The sequence below is a fragment of the Pleurodeles waltl genome, chromosome 3_1, assembly GCF_031143425.1.
Source record: "Pleurodeles waltl isolate 20211129_DDA chromosome 3_1, aPleWal1.hap1.20221129, whole genome shotgun sequence".
NCBI lineage: Eukaryota > Metazoa > Chordata > Amphibia > Caudata > Salamandridae > Pleurodeles > Pleurodeles waltl.
This window is the reverse complement of record NC_090440.1, coordinates 636,828,680-636,841,053: the sequence shown is the minus strand read 5'-3', so window position 1 is coordinate 636,841,053 and position 12,374 is coordinate 636,828,680. Positions and strand designations below refer to the sequence as shown.

The window sequence follows — 12,374 nt, the reverse complement described above, 5'->3', positions numbered from 1 at the left end:
GATAGTACAAATAGTGGTTGTAAATTGTTGTAAATTGCAACCAGTATTTACTGCATCTGACCCTATGGGTCAGATTTACAAGGCCCTTAAGCCTCCTTGCACCACATTAGCACCTTTCTTTTTATGCTAATGTGGCATTAGGTAGGCATTTCTGACACACCATATTTACAAAGTGGATCAATGCTAGCATTGCAACACTTTGTTATTCCTCAAGCCACATTATGCCTGTGCCAGGCATAATGTATGCAAGGGGGTGTTCCCCCGCAAGGAGGCTGCAACAAACGGTGCAGTGAAATCTTCAAGATTTCACTGCATAATTTTTTCTGTAATTTTTAACACCTGCACTTTGCAGCGGTTAATGTAATGGGCCAATAATAACCTATGAGCCTCCCTAATGCTTTGCAGGACTAGCGCCACAATTAACAGTGCTAATCCAGCAAAGCACCACAGTAGAGTCATAGATTCGGATGCTATCTTGCTAACGCGCCATTGTGTGCTGTATTGTAACTACATTGCTAGTATGGTGATGTTAGGGGGACTAAGGGCGGCGCAAGAAAAGTGTTGCATCAGGACAGATGCGCAACTTTCTGTAGATCTGGCCCCATGTTTCTAATGGTGTACAACCCCCTATAGAACATCACAGACATGGTAGACTGCTGACCCTACAAAGTCACCATCCCTGTGATGACCATAAGATGGGCGGACTCACAGTTTGTGATCTCCCTTATTAATAATCATGAGATAGGTCAGATTAGGACCCACTCCCAATCGGAAGTTTACATTTTGATCTATTAGCAAATAGGTCAAGCAATTACTTCATAATATTCTATCCTGATAGTATAAATACTGGTAAAAAATTGCGACCAGTATTTACTTCAAAAGCCTTATATTTCTCAAGGTTTGCAACCATTATAGTTGACATCATTGGTCTGTCTCTGCTGACTTAGGGCCTGATTATGAGTTTGGGGGTCTGGTGACCCCCACAGCGGTGGTCCAATTCCCACAGCATTGGCGGTCCAACCGCGGTATTATGCGCCACCATATTGGCAGTCGAGGAATTTCAGCTCCCATAGCGCTGTGCAGGCAAGGGGACCACCAACTAGATTACGAAGTGCCTTACCATCGACCTGACTGTGGCAGTAGGCACTGCCAGCCTTGAGCTTTGCACCCTAAACCCTTTTTTTCACGTCAGTCCCCGGTGTGGACCCCTTTGTCCACGCCTCCCCCCCATCACATTAGGAAATCTACCCCCCAAAACAGACAGTTAAAATTGCATGTACCTGTCACATTTCCTTCCATTGATTAGAATGGACGTGTTTGGTCCATTCTTCAGCAATGTCATTGGAGCATATTTAAAATATTTTTCCATGTGTCATGCATATGGATGTTTTTACACAAAATGTATGTACCTGCATCAACACCTATGGAAAAAGATACATTGTTTACCTGACCACGTCCTCCGCCAGGCCACTGCTGTCATCAACACTGCAGCTGGGCCGGTGGGGACGTTGTAATATGGCAGCTGTGGGACCGCTACTGTGGCGGGCTTTCTGAGACAGTTGTTGTGGCAGTCTGCCGGTCTGACCGCCAAACTCGTAATCAGGCCCTTACTTCTAACTTTGTCTTAGACTCATTTGTTATTGCAGTACAGGTCTGTCTGGGAATGTCCTTATGTTTCAGCAGGCCAGGCCTCCACTGCTGCTTGTCAAGATTGTGTGATACGTTCTTCTATGTGACTAAACATGCAGAACAATAGGTTCACTCCCCACAAGTGATGAGTGCTTGCAGGTTCTCTGTGGTGGAAGCTTTATTCCTCATTTATTTTATTTTCTTCTTGTTGCTAGCAGGTGAGCTTTGAAATAGTAAGAAATGTGCATCGTACGTACCAAGTGTTACAGTTGACTCGGATCTTATCTCCTGAATGGTAGGGGACCTCATTGTGAATGCAAGGGCACAATTCTTCCTGGATGCAGCCTCCTCGGTCATCAGACACCAGACCCTGTGGACACACGCAGCCAGAGACACACTGGGTGCTGTACTGTGTGAGAGAAGTAACAGGTGTGTTTCAATTACGGTTTTTCTTGTAACATTCTCTGGTACTGCTTAGAAACAGAGAGCCACCCATTATCGTCTGTGCACTAACCTCCTGCAGCTCTTTAGGCTCTTCGAAGTACAGACATACACGTGCACTGGCAATAGTCTGTAACTTGACCATACGTAGAAGAGACCCTTAAAAGATTATCAGCAAAGAAAACACAATTTCTGGTGTATTTAGAGGTTGTCTTGTTTTTTTCCTGGCATGCCTAATAGTAAAATAAATCCTAAAGTGGCTAGTAGAAAACAACCTCAATGACAGGATGAGTAAAAAATTGAGAAAACGTCCATCTACTGCAGTATACAATAGAAACCATACTGCAGCCGTCTAGATCATATTCCCACTGAGAAATGGTGCACAATTCTGACGATCTCTGCAGTACCTTATTTTAATTGACCACACTGTATGTTAAGGATACATTAAAGGGGGCAGCAAATGCATTGTTGCTCCTCGAACAGTATATAGCCCACTGGGTGCAGAACCATTACTGTGACTCCATTAACTCCCTGTCCATCGTCCTCAGCACAGTCCTTAAAGAGCGAGCGTTCGCTGCTCTGAGGCAGAAGATCACTAAGCAAAATAGGCATTTGCAATGCAATAGGTCTCGCATTTGTGAGATTTAGAGCTGTTGGAATAGTGAATTAAAATGTATTTCACCCATGTGTTTTGTTTTTTAGTGTAATGGATGCATGTGGTGTGTATTGGAATTATGTGAGTTGTATTGGAATTATTAGTTGTTTATTTGTGTGGTGTGGAATTGTGTGTATTTGTGTATTAGAATTATGGGGGTCATTCTAACCCTGGCGGTAAAAACCGCCAGGGCGAATGACCGCGGTAGCACCACCAACAGGCTGGCGGTGCACCGCTGGGCATTCTGACCCCGGCGGTTCAGCCGCGGCCAGAAACGGAAAGTCGGCGGTGTACAGCCGACTTTCCGCTGCCCTTGGGAATCCTCCATGGCGGCGGAGCGTGCTCCGCCGCCACGGGGATTCTGACACCCCCTACCGCCATCCTGTTCCTGGCGGGTCTCCCGCCAGGAACAGGATGGCGGTAGGGGGTGCCGCGTGGCCCCTGGGGGCCCCTGCAGTGGCCATGCCAATGGCATGGGCACTGCAGGGGCCCCCGTAAGAGGGCCCCAAAAAGAATTTCAGTGTCTGCCTACCAGACACTGAAATTCGCGACGGGTGCTACTGCACCCGTCGCACTCCAGCAACTCCGCCGGCTCCATTCGGAGCCGGCTTCATCGTTGCTGGGTCTTTCCCGCTTTGCTGGCAGGCGGCCTTTTGGCGGTCGCCCGCCAGCACAGCGGGAAAGCCAGAATGGCCGCCGCGGTCTTGTGACCGCGGTGCGGTCATTTGGCGGTAACCGCATGGCGGGCGGCGACTGCCGCCCGCCGCGGTTAGAATCACCGCCTATGTGTCATAGTAAAAAAATAGTGGTTAGAGCTGCAGAGAATAGATAGAAATGAAGAATGAGAGAGATAAATAGTTTGTGCAGGTAGTGGGTATTGACATTTATACAGGGGAGAAGAAATAGGGTGTGAGAAAGGGCGAACGAAGGAGAGAGCTGGCTACAGATACCTAAAGAGGGAGCTTATCTGTGTGCAGAAGACACCCTAAGAAGAGGAGAAGAGCGTGTGTTTGAGGGACAGAAACTTTAAAAAGGCAAGGAAAATAAACTGTGCGTGAAGAACTGAAGTTAACTATATTATTGAGGCATGATACAATAGGTTTTGTCTGTAGCAACATCAGAGGATTCGAGGGGGGCAGTCAAAATATGAGCTGTGGACTGAGAGGGGGCCACTTTGAAGGGGGTTTGCGAGGTGCGGCAGAAAAGTGACCCTGATGCGATTGCTGAAGGAAAGGGGGTTGCACTGACAGAGGTTTCTGAAGTGCGGCTGGCTGTACCTCCTCTGAGGAGAAAGAGACATGATGAGCTTTAATATTTATTTTTGGATATATTTATTTAACAATTTTGTGTGCATTCAAGAAACAATTAAGGTAAAAGATACCTTTAGAATGCAACAAAAGATACAATAGGATTTATCTGTAACAACAGCAGTGGATGCAAGGGGGCAGTCAGAACATGAGCCATGAGCCTTAGGCTGAGAAGGGGGCTGCATTGAGTGGGGTTTGTGAGGAGCAGCGGTGAAGTGACCTAGCCGGGATTGCAGAAGGAAGGGTGTGCCTGCAAGTTAACTGTGCTGGTGACTGCTTGTTTAGTAGCAACATATAGCTATAATAGGTGTTCAGTGGCTTTCCTAGAGCTTTTGGCCCCTGTGCCACTGTACCAGCTGCACCATGAAACAGGATCGTCCAAGGGGATACCTTGGCAACTGGTTTTAGAGATGAAACTGAAGTTGAAACACTTGAAATGACAGGTGCCCCACAGCACTGCTCCCGGGTCTAGCTCTTCTGGCTGGCTTTTCCTCCGATGAGGAGAACAAGACTCCTTTAGCAGTCGTAGACTGACAGCGGGCCACTTTGAGAGGGGTTTGTGAGGAGTGGAGGTGAAGTGACCCAGCTCTTATTGCTAAAGGAAGGGGGGCCACAATGAGGGAGGTTTCTGCAGTTCCACTGGCTATACGTCCTCCGGGGATAACAAGACATGTTGAGCTTTAATATTTATTTATATACATAAAGTTATTTAAACATTTTGTGTGGCACTGAAACAAAAATTAAGGTGTAAGAGAGGTTTAGAAAGCAACCAAGGATATAATAGGGTTTATCTGTAAGAGCACCAGCAGATTTGAGGGGGAGACAGTCAGAACATGAGCCGTAAACCTGAGAGGGGGGCCTGTTTAGTGGGGGTTTGCGAGGAGCAGCGGCAAAGCGACCCAGCCACAATTGCCAAACAAGAGTACTGAAAATACTAGAGAAGGGCAGGTCAGAGGATGTGGTGTAACAGCCAGAACTGCCAACCTTGGAGCTGGGGAGCTAAGTTCAAGTCTTGATATGGTAAAGGTATAGCTTTTGGAACAAAATGCAGTGCAAGGTTGTTTGCCAAACTAAGTTCATAACACTACCACCAAACAGCATAGCCATTTCAGGATGCTAAACACAACCAGTAAAGAATCAGACAAGTTACCAACGAAAACATAGTACAAGAAAACAACAGATAAAAATGACAGTGGAACAAGCAGTTAGTCCGTGCTCCAGGGGAGGAAACAAATGAGTTCAAGGCGGGACTAAAAAGATAAATTACCCAATAACAAAGAAGCCTTTTTCATGAACTCTCCAAATAAGAAATAAAAAGCTTCTGGACGGGATGAAAGTCCATGGACTGATTACAGATTGTCATGATGAGACTACACATGTGCTGCCTAGGTTTGACCTAACAACTACCAATCCCACCCTGGATGGCCTCCTTCCTTCCCCTGCCATCATGCCATAGAAAATGAAGCATCCTGTGATGTAGTCCTGCTTTTCTTCTTTCTGGGAAGACACATGCAAAATCAAGTAGGAAAGCTCCTATATTTGTTAAAGAATGTGGTCTGTTTTTCTATCTTTTAAGACCTATTGTAGAGGTTTTTACAATTATGGGACCATGCAAGGCACTTCTTGGATGGCTGCAGCACTAGGCAATGTGGGAGGTCCAACTGTAGCAGACCTGGTGTGCACAAAAAAGTGGTATCTGTGCGGTGCATATTACCGAGTGTTCCACCCTGTTTATTGAGAATAGAAGTCACCAACACAATATAAATAAGTAGTAGGACCACCATCTTAATTTAACATGATGGCTGTCTCATGAGAAGGGCAAGTATTGCTAGTTTAAAAAGAGCTGAGCCCACAAAAGGGAGTGGCTCTTTGCCAGCAGTAGCTACATTATCTGCTACATTGTTACTACTTGAGCTCCAAGATTCATGTAAGAGAGAGTGCTTCCGAAACACATCATATGGAGTGCAGAGTGACCATGATTAGGAGGAAGAGCAGTCTTCTTCGCAGGTTCCTATGATGGAAGACATCCATTGCCTAGTTGAGCTGGTGGTCTTAGAAGCATTTAGGACCCGAGAGGGACTGTCATTGCCTAAGACACCTTGTATGTCCTCTCCTGACCACAATCAGGATGTAGAGGAGGAAATTAAGGGCAGATTTGTCCAGAAAAGTTAAAAGAGATGGCCCAGCACTTAAGGCAACATTTGACATTTTCAGACACCCCTTCCTGAGAAGATGAGGAGGATTTATGCAATATTAGCAGAAAGAGATGGAAAGTTTACCTCTACATGGAACCATTAGGGAAAAGAAGACAAAAGAATGGAAGAAAGTTGACAATCATACCTTTCCCAGTTCTTTTGTCAAAAGATATTCACTACGAGTATTTCTAGAATACTTCACTTTGCAGGGGAAGGTGGGCTCATTAATAACAGGACTTTCATCACAAGGCACTATTATATCATAGAAGGACTGATCAAGACTATAAAAGAGTGGAAGTTGTGATCAGAAATGCATACTTGGCCTATAACTTCTCAAACAGAGTCTCTGTTTATGCCAATTATGCCATTCAATCTCTGCTGAATAATTTTACTAAGTCAGCAGAGCAAATGGAACAAGGTGTGTAGAGGACCTCTACCATAGCAACTATGGGACAGCAAGTCTGCTTTCTTTCACATACATGATTTAACTCATCGGGACACAGCAGTAGCTGGGTGCTCAATTGCTGTAGGAAGACAAATTTGGATGAAGTTGTGGAAGGTGGATTTGTCACAAAAGAACATCTTAATGTGTATTGCCTTCACTGGGTTGAAGTTGCTCTGCAACCAATTAGGGGCCCTGGTAAAGAAATCAGTAGAGGACAAGAAATAGATGACTCCTTCAAAATAGGCGATGAGCGAACATTCTCATGTTTCAAAAAGGCCTTTTGGCACATCCTTCAAACTAAGTTGATGAACCATCCTTTTCAAGGTCAGGGGACATGACAGCTCTCTCCTTATGGAAAGTTCAGAGCTCAAGCAACAGTGCCTTACAATCCTCCTCTTACACCTAGTAGGGCATGACTGCACTAAGAAAAAACTGACTCAGTCCGGAAGAATTGGCGAGAGTACATTCTGATCAGAGGGTCCTAAGTATTGTTCATGGGAAACCATATACAATTTCAATCAGAACCAGGTGATTATTTTTTAACAATACCTCTGCTGAAGGATCTGGTGAAGAAGCTTGCTTTGTTACAGTGAGCACAGAGGAGAAAATGATTCTACTTGATCCTATTTTTGTTTCAAAATGTATCTGGATGCTTCAGACCAGTCTTAGATCTAAAGACAGTGAACAGCTTTATTCCACTTGTGTGATTCACAATGATGTCAATACAGACTTTATTGCAAAAAGTTAAAAAAAAATAACTTTCTGGCATCGCTAGGTCTCAAAGATGTATATCTGCACATACTGGTACTTCAAGTGTTGCAGACGTATCTCTGATTTATGATTCAAGACAATCTTTACCAGTTTCAGGCCCTGCCATTTGGAGTGTCCAGCACTCTTAGGGCCAAAGGTCCTTACCAAGTTACTCACCAGCACCATAGGTGGCGCTGCTACATGCAAAAGGTATTCTAATTCTCTCATATTTAAATGACTGGCTGATCTCTTTCTCTTGTGTTTTTAATGCTCAACATTATGTGGAAGAGTTTGGTTGAGAGTTGGAGAGATAACTAGATTTTAATAAAGTACAAAGAGTTTTATTTAACACCAACTCAAGATCTGTAATATATAGGATCCCACTTTAGGACAAACCTGGGAAAATGTTTGGGCCAAAATCCCAGAAACAAAAGCTGGTGTCAAAGATTTCAACTTTTCTAACATAGACAACTCGGGATCCAGAGGCTGGTTAAGACTGTAAGGTTTAATGGCTCCATCAGTTGTAATTATACCTTGAGTAGGACTCCATCTTTACCCCATAGTAAATCATTTGCTTTACCATTAGGATTACAAGTCACAACCATTTGAGCACGGAGTTCTGATTGAAAATCATTCAAGCACTACAATGGTACTTATACTCAGATATCTGGACAAAGCATTCCCTCTGGAGGGATAGGGAGTGATAATAGACAAGTCAGCACAGGGGGAGTGGTCCGAAAACCTGAGAGCTCATTCCTCCAATTGGATGGAGTTAAAAGATGTGCACTTGGCATTGTTGCCTTTTGCTCCTCTGTTGAACGATCCCAGTGGTCAGCTCAAGAAAGATAAGAGGGTGGTGTTAACATACGTCAACTATCAATGGTGACCAAGTATTTACACATTATGGCTTGTGGTGTAGGAGAAATTACCTTAGGCCTTACAAAGAACAAGCCTGTGGATCATTTAAGCAGGTTCTTCCCTTCCTTTTAAAAGCTAGCCCTATTTTTAACAGTATTCCATCAAATAGTTCAGAAGGAAAGCAGAAGTGGACTTTTTTGCGAGCAGGGAGAATACTTTTTCTTTGGTTTTGTGTGAGAGTACCATTACAGGAAGTGTGGAAAGTGGATGCACTACATTTTCCTTTCCCTCCTATTATCCTAGAGTTGAGGATATTGAAGAAAGTACAAGAGGATCAAGCAGATTTTCTCTTGGTGACCCCATGGTTCCCCCTGCTTCTTCATATGGTGATTTCTGATGCATGAATGATGCCAGTGTATCTTTGGTTTTTGAGAAACAACTACATATATGTCAGTCAGCTCTGAACCACCTCCATCTGGGGGGTATGGTGACTACTTGAGAGAACCAGTTTGGGTTCTTCCCTAAATATAGCAGAGCTTATTCAAAAGGCTACGCATCCATTTACAGTTATATCTCAATCAAGAGAGAGACTGGCAGAAGTTTAAGTAATAGTATTCAAAAAGATATTTGAACCAAATCTCACGTGATCCAGCAGTAGTTGTGGATTTTTTAAAAGATGGATTTCAGTTGGGTCTTGCGCTCTCCACACTGAGAGCACAGTGGGCTGTAGTAAGAGCGTTTAGAAGCCCACACTTTGTGGTCTTGCATGCAACTAGATTGTTAAGCTTTTTTTATCAAAAGACTAGTGATTCATTCTGCCACACCATCCTGGAGATTTACCATCAGTGTTTCAGGCAAACTAAAAAACACATCAAATATTTCTCTTACAAAGTCTTGTTTTTATTGATATCTCTTTGGGGAGAAGAACTGGGGATCCTGAGGTCCAGATGGAATCAGAACTCTTTTTGAGGATCCTTCCAGACAAGGTGATATTGAGGCCTAGTCCCAAGTTTGAGCCCAAAGGTCTGCCAGCTTGTCATCATTCAGTTGAGGTTCTTACAGAATATTATTTACAGAGGACTCAGTCTTTCAGAAATGTGGATTTTTTTGTTAATTTTGAATCCACTAGCAAAATGGCAGTAGACACTTTTGCCCTCATTACAACCTCGGCGGTCTTTCAAAAAGACCACTGAGGCTGCGGGAGACAGAATACCGCCAGTGCCGGTGGTATTTCTGGCTCCCTATTATGACTTTTCCGCTGGGCCAGCAGAGGTTAACAGTGTTACCATCCGCTGGCCCAGAGGAAAAGTCACATCAACATTGCTGCCGGCTCGTAATAGAGCCGGCGGCACTGCTGATGTGCAGCAGGTGCAGTAGCACCCGTCGCACATTTCACTGCTCGAAATTCGGGCAGTGAAATGCTCTACGGGGCTATGCCTGGGGGCCCCTGCACTGCCCATGCTAAGTGCATGGGCAGTGCAGGGCCCCCCAGGGGCACCCCAAGTCCCCCTTACTGCCAGCCTTTCCATGGCGGTATTTACCGCTGTGGCCAGCTGGCAATCGGGGAGTCATAATCCCCAGGGCAGCGGTGCTTGTACCGCTGCCCTGGGGATTATGACCGCCAGGCGAAAGCATTTTATACCCCGGTACAGATAAGTCTGAAAAAGAAGGATATGGTGCAGCTGAAGGTCTACGGAAAGCACTGGAGTTCGATGTCTTCCTGGATGTCTCATAATCTTTCAAAACACAGCGGTTGGGCCCTAGTCCTAAGGCACTATTGCCTATTTAAAATTCCTGTTAATCCAATCTTAATATGTCTAGATAAATTGCTGAAATTGAATCCTGTTTTAATCATTGGAGCTTTCTATGAAAAGGATTTTACTTTCTTTCCTTTACCCAGTGAATAATCACCTCCAGTACCTGTGTTCCGACACTGCAAGATTTTAGCAATTCATTTTCCTAGGTTGTTTCCAAAAAGAATGTAGCAAAGTTTCAATGCAATCACAATCCATCAACAAGAATGTTCTCGACAATCGTTGTTGGGGCACCCCTCCCAAAAACCTCATTCTCCATGAATTCCCTCACTTCCACTCTACATCAGGTCCCCTCATCTCTCCGAAGCCAGTCTTTAACATGCACTTAAGTTGTCTTATAGATCGCCACTCATAACAGTGTAGGGAATCAGAGGACTTTACATCACAAACACATTATACAAAGCCAAAGAATGATACATTTGTAAATCAGTCTATTGGAAATGTTACATAAAAAATGAGGATTACAAGATGAAGGAGCCACATGTCACCAATACTAGTGGGCAGTATATTTTAAGAGTGTTTAGTTTGGGAAGCACAAACACAGGATTTAACACTGATTGGTTGTACGATTAAGAATGTATTTCTACCCAAATGAACCCTTTTGCTAACATGAGGTCAATGAAAGACTGGGAAAAAACATAACTTTCTAACCTTCAACATGCAGTTTACATGCAGGTCTTTGATGACAGTTCGTAGCTCACTGTTGTTAGACCTGACAGCCTTAGGGTGGTCACCCCTAACTCTTTGCCTGCCTCCCTCCACTTTCTGGATACTGTTTTTGCTGGTTTTAGAACTCTGCACACTTTACCACTGCTAACCAGTTCTAAAGTGCATATGCTCTCTCCCTTTAAACATGATGACATTGGATCATACCCAATTGGATTATTTAATTTATTTATAAGTCCCAAGTAAAGTGCACTATATGTGCCCAGGGCCTGTAGATTAAATGCTACTGGTGGGCTTGCAGCACTGATTGTGCCAACCACTTAAGTAGCTCCTTAACCTTGTCTCAGGCCTGCCATTGCAAGGCCTGTACGTGCAGTTTCATTGCCCATTTTGACTTGGCATTTAAAAGTACTGGTCAAGCCTAAAACACCCCTTTTTCTACAGATAAGTCACCCCTAACGTATGCCCTAGGTATTCCATAGGGCAGGGTGCTGGGCAGGTAAAAGGCAGGGCATGTACCTGTGTAGTTCACATGTCCTGGTAGTGTAAAACTCTTAAATTAATTTGTACACTGCTGTGAGGCCTGCTCCCTTCATAGGCTAACATTGGGGCTACCCCCATGTACTGTTTGAGTGGTAACTGCTGATCTGAAAGGGGTAGGAAGGTAATATTTAGTATGGCCAGAATGGTGATACAAAATCCTCCTGACTGGTGAAGTTCGATTTAATATTACTATTTTAGAAATGACACTTTTAGAAAGTGAGCATTTCTCTGCACTTAAATCCTTCTGTGCCTTACAATCTATGTCTGGCTGGGTTCAGTTGACAGCTCCCTTGTGCATTCACTCAGACACACCCCAAACACAGGATACTCAGCCTCACTTGCATACATCTGCATTTTTAATGCGTCTTCATGGGCTGGGAGGATGGAGGGCCTGACACTTACATGTCAAAGGACAGTTGTCTGCTGTTAGACCTGACAGCCTTAGGGTAGTCACCCCTAACTTTTTGCCTGCCTCCCTCCACTTTTTGGACACTGTGGGGGTCATTCTGACCCCGGCGGTCTAAGACCGCCGGGGCCAGGGTCGGCGGGAGCACCGCCGACAGGCCGGCGGTGCCCTGCAGGGCATTCTGACCGCGGCGGTTCAGCCGCGGTCAGAAAGGCAAACCGGCGGTCTCCCGCCGGTTTACCGCTGCCCTTAGAATCCCCCATGGCGGCGCAGCTTGCTGCGCCGCCATGGGGGATTCTGACACCCCCTACCGCCATCCTGTTCCTGGCGGTTCGCCCGCCAGGAACAGGATGGCGGTAGGGGGTGCCGCGGGGCCCCTGGGGGCCCCTGCCATGCCCATGCCAATGGCATGGGCACGGCAGGGGCCCCCGTAAGAGGGCCCCGCAAAGTATTTCAGTGTCTGCTAAGCAGACACTGAAATACGCGACGGGTGCAAACTGCACCCGTCGCACCCCTGCAACTACGCCGGCTCAATTCTGAGCCGGCGTCCTCGTTGCAGGGGCATTTCCTCTGGGCCGGCGGGCGCTCTTTTGGAGAGCGCCCGCCGGCCCAGAGGAAATGTCTAAATGGCCGCCGCGGTCTTTTGACCGCGGTGCGGTCATTCA

The 12,374-nt window shown here is 45.4% G+C and overlaps 1 protein-coding gene across 1 annotated transcript in view; it reads right to left on the bottom strand.

Annotated features, from left to right (window-relative positions):
• The window catches only part of LOC138284406 (mucin-2-like), a 1,072,535-nt gene that overhangs the window by 555,901 nt on the left and 504,260 nt on the right, over nt 1–12,374 (bottom strand). Inside the window, exon 20 of the mRNA XM_069223143.1 lies at nt 1,887–2,038. Coding sequence (XP_069079244.1) covers nt 1,887–2,038 — 152 coding nt within the window. The remainder of the gene's footprint in view (nt 1–1,886; nt 2,039–12,374) is intronic.